This window comes from Theropithecus gelada, unplaced genomic scaffold, assembly GCF_003255815.1.
Source record: "Theropithecus gelada isolate Dixy unplaced genomic scaffold, Tgel_1.0 HiC_scaffold_15884, whole genome shotgun sequence".
NCBI classification, from domain to species: Eukaryota; Metazoa; Chordata; class Mammalia; order Primates; family Cercopithecidae; genus Theropithecus; species Theropithecus gelada.
In genome coordinates, this window is record NW_020257641.1 from 3799584 (window position 1) to 3815508 (window position 15925).

The following is a 15925-nucleotide window of genomic DNA, read 5'->3' on the forward strand; positions in this document are numbered from 1 at the left end:
CTGCAGGACATCAGCGTCCCTCTGAGTACACACACGTCCGTGTGCTCTGTTCCCCTCTCCTCTCAGCAGCCCTACATGGTGCTCCCACGAGCCACAGTGAGGTGTCAGAGGTGCTGAGAGTAAGTTGTGTGCTAGACACGCTCCTTGCCAATATTAGAAACCAAATAGCAGCAACCGAGTGCATGAAGGATCATGTGCAAATTGTCACACCCAAATGTCAGCTTCTTCCAAGCAGGACCCTTCTTCCAAGGGCCTGAGGGTGGCATCAGGCCAATAGGAAAGTGGACGAGGCAGAGAAACCATGACCGAGAGAGGTAAGATGAGGCAGGTGTCCCCACAGGGCAGGAAAGGCTAAGCCAGGCAGCCAGGAGTCATCCAGTGATTTGCAGCATGAGCGTCTGCTGTGTGTGTGTGTGTGTGTGTGTGTGTGTATGTGCACGCATGAGAGACAGTGAATTGGAATGCAAACTGCCTCTGTTCTGTGCATTTACACACATTCTTCCATGTAACTCCCTTAGCCACCTTCTGAGGCTAGAAATACGCCCCTTACTCTAAGATGAGCAAATGGGCTCCCCAACATCTAGGCTTGCGCCAAGCCTCGCTCTGTTTGTTACCAGCACTGTCTGCCCTTCCCTGGGCTGCAGTTTCCAGCAGCACATGCACCTGACCAACCGTGAGCCCTGGCCCCAGGGAGGGCCAGCCAGGCCAGGTGAACTTGGGCTCAGCCCAGAGCAGCTGGGCCAGAGCCAGAGGGGAGAAGTAGTACAGTGAGCGCCAGGGCAGGCCTGGGTCAGGCCTGGCTGCACGGTGTCCTCCCTGTGGTAGCTGGGCTCAGAGGCGCTGACAGGACTGAAGGGCTGTGGAGTGGTGATCCCAAGCCCTGCGAGCTGTGTGAATTAAACACATTGACTGAGATGGCACGTGTGAGCCTGGCCCAGTGCCTGGCATACAGCAGGTGCTGGAATAATGCTGGTGCAGGTCTGTTTCCACCAGTATATCTTTCCCTCTTTAAATCCACTCCCTCTTGCAGGATTCTGTGTCTTCATTGTAGGCAGCTCTGTCCATCTGCTGCCTAAACCCAGGTCCAGGTCCTCCCAGACCTTTTCCTTGCCATCTCCCATCCTGTCCCCCAGGCCTCCAAGTGTGTTGTGTCACCCTTCCCGGGCCAGCCAGTGACATGTCACCCTCATAGCACTGCTCCATGGCTGGTGCTCATCCAACATTCCCATCTTTATCCTCTCTGCCATCCTGTGATCGGTCCGTGCCACTTCTAGCCCCCTCAGGATAAAATTCAGACTTTAGAACCCCCATCTAGAGGCCTTCCTCTCCAGCTCCTCTCTCCCACCCTGCACTGTGGTCTTGCCATGCACTGCGCCACCTGCAGGTCCCCAGATACCTCCCTGAGCTCGTCCCTGCACAGTGTCCTATGCATGGGGCCCTAGGCCTTCTCCTGAGACCCCACAAGAATCCAGCTCCAGGCCTCTCAAGCCACCAACTAGCTCCACTGTGCTAGTGGGACTCAAGGTGCCCCCAACTGGAACTGGCTGGGACATCTCCTTACATATGGCCAGATGGCCGGCCGTGCCAGGTCTGGGAGCACATCTGGCAAGGAGCGGGTCCTCTGTGTTGTTGGGTGAGTAAGTGAATGAGTGAATGGCCCTTAGAAAAGACCCTGGAATGGAAAGATACGCTCCAGCTAAAGAAGGAAGCACTCGAGGAACGTCGCTGTTGGCTCACAGGGGGCTGGAAGGGGCTGGGGAGTGGTGTTGCCTTCCGGGCACTCAGCATTTTTACAGCCCCTGGGGCTGAGCATCTCTGGGAAGCAGCAGAGGAGCCCAGAGGTGAGCTCAGCAGTGGGCGCGAGAGCTCCCAGCCCTCCAGCGGCTGCTGGGTAACTCATCACACCCCACCCGCCGTGCCTTCTCCGCCTCCGCCTTGGGAACACATCTGGCTTCAGGACGCGGGGGTAGCGGGGAAGCATCACCGATTCCAGAGCCGGCCTGAGCAGGGATATGGGTTTCTCTGGCTCCAGCATGGGCTGGGCGTGGGGACATTTTTCCCATCCATGGATTTCAGGAGCAGATGACTTCTTTCCCTTTGTTCCCAGTCAGTTACAATCCAAGAAAATCAGAGTAGTCCAGGATTATCCCTGTTTTTATTGCTACTTAATACATTTTTTCCAAAACCAGTTTTAACTAGAACCAGAACCTTCACTTCAACTTTTAAAAATGCTTTCCGCACTTCCACTCAGCTCCGACGCCTGCGTGGACGGTTTCTCACGTATGTCTCTAGGAGACGCGGAACACAACACCAGCGCTCTCGGCCAGGCGGCTGAGGCTGGACCTGTCTCTGGGGTGTCCCCCGGCCCCTCCCCTCCCGTGAACCGTGGGAGCCAGGGAGGTGTTTTTGGTGGGTGCCTGCTCCACGGGTCTGTGCCGGTCCCTCCCGGAAAGCTCCAGACCACCCAGCAGAGAATGTGATTGAGTGTTGCCACCAGGTTTCTTTTTGCCCAAATTCTCACTGAGAAAATTGTGTAGGTCATCCCTGGCGCCAGCAGTGCAGCTCAGGAGACCTGTGGAAGGGGCCTGGCTCTCTCTGAGGAATATGGGCTCACACCAGGAAGCCCCCATACACATTGTCTTGAGCACGTGAGCTCTGTGCAGGCGCAGGGGGCCTGGAGAGCTCATGGACAGCCAAGGAACACAAGCCTTCTCTCTCTGCCTTTCTCTGTCTCTGTGTCTCATGCACACACAGTGGGTGATTCGGCAGGTGTTTATTGGGCACCTTCTATGTAGCAGGCGGGTTCTAGGTCTAGGGACACAGCGCATCATGAGCAGTGCACAAGCCCTGCCTGCCTGGTGCCTGAGCTCCAGTGCAGCCCTGTGTGCGCTCCCGGGCGGGACCAGGAATACCTGTCCTGACCTGATCCCCCTCCTACCCCAGCCTCCTTTCTCAGCACCTTCATTCATGGTCCCAGAGGAGGGAGCACTGTACGGGAGAGAACTTTCCAGAGGCTTTGAATGTCCAGCCAAGGCATGGAGAGGGCTCTGCCAGGCAGCAGGGCGAGCAGGGAGAGGTGGGTGGGAACTACATGTGGGTCCGCATCCTGCAGGGCCTTGTCCCCAGTACACCCGTTTGCAAACCACCAGCCCAATTTTTACCTTAGCTGAGTGCCACCTGCACAATTGTGTATTTAATAATAGTTTTTACCAGACTCACCTTTTGGGGTTAAATAAATGGTTCTTGAAATGGAACAATGTATGTTTTCCTGAAATGAAAAATCTAATGCCTGTCTGAGGAGGATGTTCCTGTCTCTGTCTCCATCAAACCTAACATAGCCTCATCTGGGCCGTGTGTGGCCCTACATTTGGGAACACACTGCAGTGCTGGAAGAAAGGCCAGAAGCTTGAGAGGACTCGATGAGACTCTTGTGGGATTGAAAAGCTAAACCCTGCGTTCCTCCTGGGACACTGAGGCCAGGGTACTGGCAGGACAGAGGGACTTCCCAGGCTCTGATGAAAACCCACCCTCCCTGGTCTTCCAGTGGTGGGTGAAGGCCCATTTCCTCTTGTTCTTAACGGGGTCCTGATTTACAGCGGGAAGACAGGAGCGCGGCTGCATGGGAAGGTGATAGAGAACCAGTCGGGGAACCGAGGTCATCATTCTGCTGAGCGGCTCCCTGGAGAGCGGGGAATTCACCGGTTGTCACCCGGGCCCTAAAATGGAATTTTCTCATGTTATGCTGTTGAATATTGGTGATTTAACAACAGAACAGCCACCCCCTCCCGCCTCCACCACATTGAGAAGATTGAGATGTTTCCGATTGAAATGTTGTCTGTTTACAGCTCATACTTCCTCCAAGCCGTGCATTTTATTGTCATATTGACACTAATTTGGCTCGGATGTCACCTCCATTCTGACGCCCGTTCTTTATGCTGCCTGTGGATCCGGGGGGTTTTCAGAAACCAATTACATTGATCAAACCCAGAGAGGCAGGAATGCTGGTGGAGGGGCTGCCAGAGGCCCAAGTCAGGCAGGGATCCCTTGCCTAGCCCGAGACAGGAAGGGGAACCGAGGCAAAGGAAGCCAGACTGCAGGTCCCTGCGTGAGGTGGTGGAGCTGTTATATACAAGCATGGGCTAAGCAGTGTCTGTGGGTCATCTGGTAAACCCACACAGACTGTCCTGCCACATCAGCTTCATGAAGCTGCTTTATGGTGAGGAGCCTGCAGCACAGCCTGTTTCTCTGTGTTCATCACTTAGCTAGGCCGTGGTCCTGGCAACTCTGAGCCTCTCTGCTCCGTGGCCCAGACTCTTGCTACTCCCCCATCAGAGGGGGTGAGAGGACTGTGGATGGCTAGGTGTGGGGGCATTAAGGTCCTCAGGCAAGATTTCCTTAGAGCATCTCCTCGGCGAGCTAGAAAATATCTGGGTGAGGGAGCTGGGCTATGCAGGGAACACATCTTAGCCAGTGAGGATTCAGGGTACCCGAGCCCCACCACCAGGCTGTGTCCTGCTGGCCTTGATGACAACAGCACATCCCAGCCCCAGGCTGAGGATGGCATCTGGCACAGAGAAGGCTCCTGGGAGCCGGTGCCAGGATGATGCTCTTTCTTCCTGCCCCTCAGTCCAGGCTCCTGGGCACGCGGGCCTTGGGGGGATTCCCAGCCCCTCCTCCATGGAAGTCCACCCACAGGTATAGATGATATGCTGGCTATCAGCCCATAGCACTCCTGGGGTGGGTGCTGGTAGCCCATCTTCTGCATGAGGCAGCCAGTGATTGGCCCAAAGCTACCCAGTTCAGAGTGTGCAGGCAGCGTTGCAACCTGGGTCTGCCTGAGTCCAGGGCCTGTTCTTGCATCTCCTGCCCTTCCCACTGCCTCAGGAAAAGCACTGATCTCCCTCCTGAGCACCTTGGGATTCTCTAGAATAATCCTGCTTAGATGGCACTTTGCAAATCCTGACTCGTGCCTCAGAGTACCATCTTCATCTCTCTCCTACCTGGTGAGCTCCATGAGGGCAGGGTCAGAAGCTTCCCTGCCTGGAGTCCCCATGATGTCCAATCAATGCCTGGCCTACTCTCAGCACTGCATGAGGGGCAGATGGATCAATGAATCAACACAGGAATGAGCAACAGAAAGCGCTAGTGGGTGAAGCAAGGTCCAGAGGCAGGTGGTGTCGGCGTCCGCCCAGGTGAGGGTGGGCAGGTGGCCAGTCACCCGTGGCTGACCGGCATTAAAACGGGCTCATCCACAGATGAATACTCCATGTTCCCGGTCATAAATCACAGGAGAAACCACGGGAAATGAGTGCCAGGCTTTTCTTTCTATTTAGTAATTTATCAAGGGAAGAGGCGCATTAATAAACATATTTCCCATGAGAGGCGGGGATAACAGAGATGAATATCACTGTCAGATTTGGGCTGTTTCCTCTTGTTAGGGGCACACGAGAGGGTGGGAATCCAAATATTAGCAGCAGAATCTTTTTTTAAAAATGTGTTACAAAGATGTGTGTGTTTCTTACTTTATATCACGTTAGATGGTTTTTCCCCTCACATTACCGCATTTGCCACTCAGTTTGTAAGTAATAGGAGCCTTTCAGAGAATTCACTTTGGCATCTTTGTTTGAATTTCCTTTGAAGTGAGGATTGACAAGGAGTGGACTCAGTAAATAACCCAGAAGCTGAGAGGATGCCGAACGCAAGCCGATGAGTGAATGTCTAGTGACAGCTGTGTTGCTGCGTGGCCCAATCATCTTTCCTAGACTTGCTGCCCTTCACTCTATTATTGACTGGAGGCTTGCCCTGCCCCTTGGAACAGTCCTCCTAGCCCTTGAAGAAGCCACGTTCATTAGCAATTTCATGTTGGAATGCCTGCTGGGTTTTAGGCACTATTCTTGGCATTCTATGTGTGTCTTCACGACAGCCCTGCAAAGCAAGCCACACTGCCCTGATTGTGGCATGGGGAAAATCAGGAAAATCAGATGGGGAAAGAGAGGCTCAGGAAAGCTAAGTAAATGTGCTCTAAGGAAGCCACAAAGTGACAGGCTTGACAGGGACGGTGGCAGAGGCTGTCTGTGTGCCTCTGCATCATGTGTGTGTTTGTGTGTGCATACACCTGGGTGTGTGTGTCCACCTGGGGGGTGTGTGTGTGTCCACCTGGGGAGCGTGTGTGTCCACCTGGGGTGTATGTGTGTGTGTCTGCACCTGGGGGGTGTATGTGTGTGTGTCCACCTGGGGTGTGTGTCTCCACCTGGGGGGTATGTGTCCACCTGGGGTGTGTGTGTGTGTATGTGTGTGTGTCTCCACCTGGTGTGTGTGTGTGTGTATGTGTGTGTGTCTCCACCTGGGGTGTGTGTGTGTGTCCACCTGGGGGGTATGTTTGTCCACCTGGGGTGTGTGTGTGTCCACCTGGGGTGTGTGTCCACCTGGGGTGTGTGTGTGTTTGTCCACCTGGTGTGTGTGTCCACCTGGGGGGTGTGTGTGTCCACCTGGGGTGTGTGTCCACCTGGGGTGTGTGTGTGTGTGTCCACCTGGGGTGTGTGTCCACCCGGGGGGTGTGTGTGTGTCCACCTGGGGTGTGTGTGTGTGTGTCTCCACCTGGGGTGTGTGTGTGTCCCCCTGGGGTGTGTGTGTATGTCCCCCTGGGGTGTGTGTGTTTGTCCACCTGGGGAGTGCGTGTGTCTGGTGTGTGTGTCCACTTGGGGTGTATGTGTGTGTGTCTGCACCTGGGGGGTGTATGTGTGTGTGTCCACCTGGGGTGTGTGTGTGTGTGTCTCCACCTGGGGTGTGTGTGTGTCCACCTGGGGTGTGTGTGTGTGTCCACCTGGGGTGTGTGTGTGTGTGTGTGTCCACCTGGGGTGTGTGTGTGTGTCCACCTGGGGGGTGTCTCTCCACCTGGGGTGTGTGTGTGTGTGTCCACCTGGTGTGTGTGTGTGTGTCCACCTGGGGGGTGTGTGTGTGTGTCCTCCACCTGGGGTGTGTGTGTGTGTGTCTCCACCTGGGGTGTGTGTGTCCACCTGGGGTGTGTGTGTGTGTGTCTCCACCTGGGGTGTGTGTGTCCACCTGGGGTGTGTGTGTGTGTGTGTGTCTCCACCTGGGGTGTGTGTGTGTGTGTCTCCACCTGGGGTGTGTGTGTGTGTGTCTCCACCTGGGGTGTGTGTGTCCACCTGGTGTGTGTGTGTGTGTGTCCACCTGGGGTGTGTGTATGTCCACCTGGGGTGTGTGTATGTCCACCTGGAGTGTGTGTGTGTGTCCACCTGGAGTGTGTGTATGTCCACCTGGAGTGTGCGTGTGTCTCCACCTGGGGGGTGTGTGTCCACGTGGGGTGTGTGTCTCCACCTGAGGGGTGTGTGTGTGTGTCCACCTGGGGCCTCCTCCCATGCAGGGGCCCTCCCTGTCCCTTCCTGCGGTCATACTCCCTGCCCCCGAGACACCACTCCTCCTCTGCACCCTGGACATAGGCCCTGTGGCAGGTGGTTTTGGTGTCCCTGTACCTTGGGCAAGTTATTTAGTGTCCTTTGTTTCGTCTTCTGTAAAATGAGCATAACAGCCCCTTCTTCATAGGACAGTCGTGAAGATTAAATTACCTAACACTTTAAAAGTTTGGAGGAGTCCTAGCACGTGTGATGATAACATTGAGCACGTGCTGTCTTTAGGTGACTGTGAATCTGTTCTTCCTCAACACGTTCTGTCCGTGCCGTGGCTCAGCCCTTGGCATCTCCCACTGGGCTTGTGGCTGTGCCATCTGTATTCGAGTGTTGGGGATGGTCAGGTGGGAAAAGGGATTTAGGTCCCTAATGCGTAGTGAGAAAGGCAGGAGCAAGCAGATAACCGCACAGTGGATGAAAGCTCATCCCCACCCTTGTTTGGAGAGGGAGACCTGAGCATAGGGAAGATCTAACTCCAGGAGGTCAGGGAAGGCATCCCAAATGAGGTGATGACTTGGCTGAGGTCTGAACAGAGAGAGCGCCGCAGTCAAAGGAAGCTGCACGTGCAAGTCCCTGTGCAGGTGATACGGAGGAAGGGCTGGAAGGAGCCCCGGTGGCTGGAGTGAGGGCATTCCACAGGGCCACCGCCTAGGCCTTGTTTGTAATAGCAGTGGGGATGTTTGGAAAGTTTTGGGGAGAGGGCAGGGACATAATCCTATTTCCAAGTTAAAAATCTCTGTCTTTGCAGTGAGCACTGTGGATTGGATAGCTGTTAGGTGAGGGCCCCAGAATGATCCAAGTGAGTGGTGGGCTGTGCTGGGGGTGGAGTTTGAAAGGAGAGATTTTGAGAGGTGTTCATGAGCCCACACGTAAGTGGGCTCCATTGTGGTGGAGGGGAGGAGGGAAGGCCGGCTCCCGGGTCTCCCGCTGTGCCACTGCGCAGGTGGCAGGCACGTGCTGTCGAAGAGCTGGTCCAGGCACAGGACAGTAGTGTGGGGCTGGCTGTGCTGAATTGGGGCTGCCTTGCGGACAGGAGGAAAGGACGAGGAGGCAGCTGGCTCTGAGAAGGTTCACTCTTCAGAGCCACTGAAAGTGGGAAGTCGAAAACTGTTTGTGGGAGGGGATGTCCTCCTGGCCCTGGGCCTCTGCTGACCTCTCTGAAGATGGACAGAGAGGACACAGAGTCCTCAGAAAAGTCCAGACACCAGGGCTTCTTTGGACCTGGGTTCAAATCCTGCCTCTATAGCTCTGTGACCTTGAGCAAGTCACCAACCTCCAAGCGTAACTGCCTTGCTGCTTATCTGCTGCTTATCTGGTTTGCCTGGAGGATGGTGATAGCTGTTAAATGAGTCAGTGGGTCTAAGCGTCACTAAACTGTGGCTGTCACTGGGTCATTAATTGCATAAGAATTCAGAAGCAGACATTTATCCAGATACTGCACTAGAGGGGCACACTCCAGCCAGGATGCCCCTGTTTGCCCTCCAGGATCCCTGTTTAGAGTGGGTGGTCACTGGCCTGCTTCATGGGCCTCCCTGCCTCTTTCTGTCCTCAGGCAGGTGGCCTAGGATCCTTCCTGGTGTAAGAGAAAGGAGGAGTTGTCTGAGTGCGTTACCTGCTCTGCCCTGGCCCCTCTGTGGGGTAAGAGCAAATGGGCATCCCCAGAAGCATCTATGGAGCGTCTTCTGTGTACTCACTGCAGCTCTGCCTCCTAAAATATCTGTAAGCCCCAGTCTTCATAGCCCGATAGAATCAACGGCGAAAGCAGAAAGTTTAGCTGCAAGGATGTCAAAAGAAAAGAATGTTCTGATTAACTCAACTTCTTTTTCAACTGGGAGCTTTCTTAACATCACTTAACTCTTCTTGTTGAAAATAAAGTATGCCAAGTGTTGGGCCGCATGAGCATCTCAACTGCGGCCACTCTGGAGTGGCCAGGCCACCTCCCCATCCATCATCCCACTGGGTCACAGCAACCCCAGAGCTGGCAGGGGGCTTGTTTTATGCTGATGTCATTGATAAAGACCCCGAGTCTGTGACAGGTAAAACAGTTTGCCCCAAGTCATGCAGCTGACTTATGGCCCCAGCGCAGGGTAGCCAGTGTTCAGCCCCCACTTCACCCCACTGCAGGTCACTGTTCCAGTCCAGGTCTCCGTCCCTCTACCCAGAGTCCCTTCATCCAAGGCTGCTGGCTGTCTACTCCCCTCTGTGGCCTAAGACTCCCCTCATCCCATGGAAGAGGCGGTGAGGAGAGAAAACCCTGGAAGCCCCTTTCAGCCCAACGGTCCTGGATGTCCTCTGTCCCCTCCATGCCTTGGAGAGGTGCTTCTCCTGGTGGCCTGGCCGGAAAGAGCCTCCCCAGGGATCCCTAGGTCTCCTCAGGGTTGTGGCCAAGCGTGGGGCTGGGCCGGGCATGGTTGCCCCCGGGGCCCAGCGTGGATCCCAGGGCGTTCGGCTTGTTCTGTAGGTGGGTGTGGGCTCTGCCTTCACGCAGCCTTCTTGGGGACTGGCGAGTATGGAGTGGGGTTGCTCAGAGGCTCATAGGCCCTCACCCCCTGCCCTTGGTGCTCCTGCAGCTGTGGAGACAAGGAACTGCCACGTGCATGTTTCAGAGTGGCCCTAAGGTCAGTGGTCAAAGCCGTCAGGAAAGCTTCGGGAGTACCAAGAGGCTGTGTGGACTGTGAGCAGGAGGTCCACGGAGCCAGACCCTGCAGTCAGGGCAGCCTGCCTGGAGGAGCGGGCAGCCAGGCGGGGTCTCTGCAGGTCTGGGCAGGCAGAAGGGAGGAAAGCAATTATCAGAAGCCCAGGAACAGCCAAGCACTGACATGGGTGTCAGCATCGTTTACGGGCAACACTACCAGCCCACGGGGAACCCGGAGGCCTGAAAAGGATGGGTGGGCAGTGGCCAGCGGGCCATGAGAAGAGGCTGCTCCATGCAGGTGTCCAGAAAGTCAAGGACAGGCCCAAGCATTTACTGTGCCCTGCCGTGGGCCAGGTGCTCCTCACGCATCACCTAATTTATAGCTCACGCCAGCCCTGGTGGTCAGCACTATGAGAGCCCTTTAAAGAGAGGAGACTGGCTCTGGGTGGGTCTGGACAGGGCGAGAAGCTTGGCTTATGGAGAGTCATCCTCAAGCTGGTTCTTGAGTGAGGAGGCCACAGTGATGGTGGGGCTAGCGACATGCTCATCCCTATCCCCTGGGCAAGGTTCTGTCTGTCCAGGAAGTGTCAGCCTAACAGAGCCCCCAACCCCCCACCCCCACCTCCTTGTCTGCTCTCTGTTGCAGCCCAGCCTTCACCTTCCCCCACCCCATCCACCCCGTGGCCTGCCAGCAGATTCTGAGCCAGCAGAGGGGTCTGGAGTCAGCCTTTGGGCAGTGTTGTCAGACCATTTCTAGGCCACCGTTGGTGCAGAGCAGAGACCTAGAATCCTGATGGGGGCACCGTGAGGGGGAGTAGTCTGGAACCACAGTGGAAGAGCCTGTGGCCCTGGGGTGCAGGGTACTCTTGTCTGGGGCAAGCCCTCTTCCCTTCCGCAGTTATGTAGGTGTGTGACAGCAGCTGGTGAGGGCTGAGGACATAGCCATGTGTCCACACGTATGTGTGCATATGCATGTGTACACATGTCTGCATGTGGGTGCACGTGCATGCGTGGGCGGTGTGTGCACCCGCGTGCATGTGTGCCTGCATGCATGTGGTGTGCACATTCAAAGCAACAGCTTCCCAGAGCCTCCGGCAACTTTAGAACTGAGGACCTCAGTGTGCAAGAGCACCTGCCTGTGTCAGGATGCCTCTCTCTGCGCTGTCCTCGTGTCTGCCCTGCCCTGTTACAGCAGGCTGCCCAGCAGGCTCTGGATAGACAGCCAAAGGCCCAGGCATCGAGAAGAGTCTGGGGGCCGCCATCCAGGCCTCTGCTTGGCAAATGCCCTATCAGGGGGCATTTTAGTGGTGATTTCAGGTACAACATGACCCATGACCTTGGAGCACTTACTTCCATTCACTCTCTTCCCCAAGGAATTCTCCACAGCAGTGAGAACAGGCAAGCTTCTGCCACACATAGTAGCCTAGAGAAATGTTACAAACTGACCAAGTGGATGAAGGAGGCCAGACATAAAAGAGTATTTAAAATTCCATTTACACAAAGCTCAAAAGTAGGTAACACTAAGCTGTGTGTTAGAAGCCAGGATAGCAGCTGCCGTTGGGCTGGAAGGTGCAGGGGGCCTGTGGGCACTGGCCAAGCCCTGTTTCTTGACCTGGGGCTGGCTTCCCAGGTGGACTCACTTGGTGAGAGGCCACCGAACTGCTCACTTACGATTCGTGCACACTCCTGTCATGAGGTAAGCATTGCTGGATTCCAGCCGTGGTCTCTGCACCTATGCTCATTGCTCATATTCACTCGCCCAGACACCTTGCATGCACTTCTCCAGTCATCACCACACCCTGCGCTGCTCAGTCCATTTTACAGATCAACAAACTGAGGCCAAGAGGTGGCATCCTTTGCCCAAGAGCCCACAACTAGAAAGTCGGCTTAGCTGGGATACCCATTCAACCATCCTCGCAGGCTCTTCCTATCCCCCACCTACCTGTCACCCCGCCCCCCATCCCCAGTGATGCTGACGTGTCTTGTGTTGACTGTCCCACAGTGTCCCGTTTCTCCAGCCCGCGGGTGACGCCCCGCCTGAGCCGCAAGCGGGCGCTGTCCATCTCCCCACTCTCAGACGCCAGCCTGGACCTGCAGCGGATGATCCGCACCTCGCCCAATTCGCTGGTGGCCTACATCAACAACTCCCGAAGCAGCTCGGCGGCCAGCGGCTCCTACGGTCACCTGTCGGCAGGCGCCCTCAGGTGAGTCCCGCCTGCAAGCAGAGGGCTGAGAACCGGAGCTGGGCTGAGGGCCCAGTGGGGAGGCGCTGGCTTTTCAGTGGGTGCTTTTGACCCTAGGAGAAAGACAGGACCAGTGGCATCTGTGAATCCACATACTCGCACCTTTTTTATGAATTCAAAACCAATAGTGATCAAATTGAAATGAGCCCATATCTGAGTACATCTTCATGGACCAGGCCTGTCATGAATGACTCAAATGTGAAATCAAAGGTGTTTGAGGTCGAAGATGATTTTCCTAGTATTTCACTGAATTTGGTGGAGCAGCCAAGTATTGGCCAACCTTGGAGACCACACAAAATGTGATGTTCGCATGGCCTGGGCTCTCAGCAAGCCTCTGAGCTGCCAGCAGGTCTCCTCCCTCTGTAGCCATATCGTGGCACACCCACACCTCACTGACACCAGCCACCCTTCTCCCCTCTGTGTGACTCTAGACTGTCTGAGGACTGAGACCCCAGCCGGCTTGACTGAAACTCACATGCCTCCCCAAAGCCTCCGGGAGAGGCCAGGAGGTGTGAGGAATGTCAGGAGAGTTTGTCCCAGCGACCTGGAGACGGAAGGAATAGCAAGTGTATTTGTTATCTTTTCTTTTTTTTGAGACAGAGTCTCGCTCTGTCACCCAGGCTGGAGTGCAGTGGCTGGATCTCAGCTCACTGCAAGCTCCGCCTGCCGGGTTTACGCCATTCTCCTGCCTCAGCCTCCCGAGTAGCTGGGACTACAGGCGCCCGCCACCTTGCCCGGCTAGTTTTTTGTATTTTTTAGTAGAGACGGGTTTCACCGTGTTCGCCAGGATGGTCTCGATCTTCTGACCTCATGATCCGCCCGTCTCGGCCTCCCAAAGTGCTGGGATTACAGGCTTGAGCCACCGCGCCCAGCCTGTTACCTTTTGCTGCCTAACGAATTGCTCCAACACGTAGCAGTTTAAAACTACAAACAATTGTTATCTCACCCCATTTCTGAGGGTCAGGAATTTGAGACAGGCTGAGCTCCGGCTCTCTCAGGTGGCCACAGTCAAGCTGTCAGCCAGTGCTTCATCCCGCTGAAGGCGTGGCTGGGCCAGAATGGCCCCCGCACAGGGCTCTCAGCAGTACCCTTTGTCCCTCGTCTGTGAGCCTCTGCTTAGGGCTGCTTGAGTGTCCTCACAACATGGCAGACGGGTCCCAGCCCACCTTGCAGCATGTGATGCGAGAGGAAGCTGGAGGAAGCCACAGTGTCTTTTATGGTTCAACCACAGGGGTCGCCAGTCTCTCCTCGGTATCCTGCAGTGTGAAGGGTGGCTTTTATGCACGTGGTGTGACAGAGCCTAGAAGTGCAGTAAGAAGAGGAGAATAATGCAAGCTGGAGGGCTCAGGGCATGATTCCCCGATGAGGGGCCATTAGAACAGGATTCAGAGGCCTCCTGGGTTTCACGTGGTCAGGGAGCAGTGATGCCAGCATGCATTTAGGTGTCATTACAGCAGTGGAGGGGCCGGGGTGTGGGGATGAGATGGAGCCTGGTCCCTGCTGGGACCAGCCTGCCAAGGGTGGAGGCTACATCCTGGGGCAGAACCCGGGAGCTGATCACAAAAGGTGAGTGGCAGACAATAGGAAGCCACAGCTGGTTCTTGAGCGAGGAGGCCACAGTGATGGTGGGGCTAGCGACATGCTCATCCCTGTCCCCTGGGCAAGGTTCTCTCTGTCCAGGAAGTGTCAACCTAACAGAACCCCCAACCCCGACCCCCACCTCCTTGTCTGCTCTCTGTTGCAGCCCAGCCTTCACCTTCCCCCACCCCATCAACCCCGTGGCCTACCAGCAGATTCTGAGCCAGCAGAGGGGTCTGGGGTCAGCCTTTGGACACACACCACCCCTGATCCAGCCCTCACCCACCTTCCTGGCCCAGCAGCCCATGGCCCTCACCTCCGTCAATGCCACGCCCACCCAGCTCAGCAGCAGCAGCAACTGTCTGAGTGACACCAACCAGGTAGGTGGGTGCAGGGGCCAGGATGGCCACGGGTACTCATCTGGACGCATGAGGGCTGTTCACTGCCAGCTCGTGCTAAGAACTTGTGGAGGGCCTCTGGGCTCACGTCTGGCCTCTGGGGTGCCTTCTGAGCAGAGGCCACATTACAGAAAGGGCGAGACCTGGGCTCAGTCCATGGGAAGCTCCCAGCTTCTTGATTCTGCTGTCTCCCGTCCAAGAAGCATAATGAGTAGATGGGGAAAGCCTCGAGTTCCCAGGGCCTGGCACCGTGGGGATCCTCCGTGCCCAGCACATGGCATGGGTGGGTGAGTGAATCATTGTAACACTGCAGTTTCACTGTAGAGCGTGCATTTACAGCAGGCTTTCACACACTGCCTCATTCGACCCTTCCAACAGGCCTTTAGCGTGCCTGGACATCCTAGTACGGTGCCTGGCACATCCTAGGTACCATTATTATTTGGCAAATGAAGTGTGCTTTCACAGATAAGGACATGGAAAGGCACAGGCCTTAGCATTAGTCAGACCATCTTTGGGATCCTAACTCGCCTAAAAGCAGCAAATCTCTTTCCCTCTCGCAGCCTGAGCTAACTTATCTGCTAAGTGGGGTTCCTGACGCCTAGGTGGGGTCACTGTGTATGTAAACGAGCTCGTGGGTGCAGAGCCCGCGTAGGCTCTGATCCTGGGAGCACGGACAACGATGATGCCGGAGGTGAAGGGACCAGCCCAGGCCACCCACCGGCAAATTGCAGAGCCTGGATGTGGCTGCACCCTTGGAAGGAAGGCAGGACACCATGTCCTCTAGAAGCGTCCTCTGTTCCAGAATGTCCTCCCTCTCCACCCCAGGGCTCCTAGTGGCTCCCCAGAGCCTCCCCACGACAGTGGCTGTCAGCTCTGGAAACATCGCCTGATGCTTCAGCTCTAGCCCCTTCTCCTGAGGAACCAGGCTCTGGCCCGCTGTGTCCTGGGCTGGCCAGGCCCTGTTCTCAGACCCACAGTGAGAAGTTGAGCCTGGTCAGAACAGGGGCAAGGACACCCCGCATTTTCCAAAGAGAAGATCTCTTTCCCATTTCCCAGAAGTCTTGGGGAGGCAGAGATGGAGAGGATGGGGATTGGCATGCCCAGGTCTGGGTGCCCTCCTATAGCAGGACATGTGCCCCTGACAGGAGGACTGAGTTGGGGACTCTCTTTCTGATACTTAAATACAGGGTTAGCCCAGATGGTCTGTGTGGAGAGATCCTAGAGGTAAAGTCCAAAGGAATTTGGGATATCCCTGCCCTGCCCCTGAGTAACAGTCTGTCCTCTGCACCCTTCCTCAGAACAAGCAGAGCAGTGAGTCGGCCGTCAGCAGCACCGTCAACCCTGTCGCCATTCACAAGCGCAGCAAGGTCAAGACCGAGCCTGAGGGCCTGCGGCCGGCCTCCCCTCTGGCGCTGACGCAGGTAACCTGCTGCCAGCCGCACCACCTTCCTCCAGCTAGGACCAGGCCTGTGGGCTGCCTTGGGGCTATACCCTTGGTGAACGGATGGCTGGCTGCCTGCATGGATGAATGAGTGACCCCGGGAGGACTGGGTGGGAATGCTGAGCTGTGACTCTCTCACCACTGTGTTCCCAGCACCCTGGACATACATTCCCATCACACATGGTGAACGAATGCGTGAGCGA

General features: G+C 55.9%; 1 protein-coding gene across 1 annotated transcript in view; it reads left to right on the forward strand.

The window, feature by feature from the left end:
• LOC112617179 (zinc finger protein GLI2-like) overlaps positions 1-15925 on the forward strand; it is a 201395-nt gene that overhangs the window by 164496 nt on the left and 20974 nt on the right. Inside the window, exons 6-8 of the mRNA XM_025373939.1 lie at positions 12065-12266; positions 14050-14263; positions 15580-15702. Of these exons, the coding sequence (XP_025229724.1) occupies positions 12065-12266; positions 14050-14263; positions 15580-15702 (539 nt within the window). The remainder of the gene's footprint in view (positions 1-12064; positions 12267-14049; positions 14264-15579; positions 15703-15925) is intronic.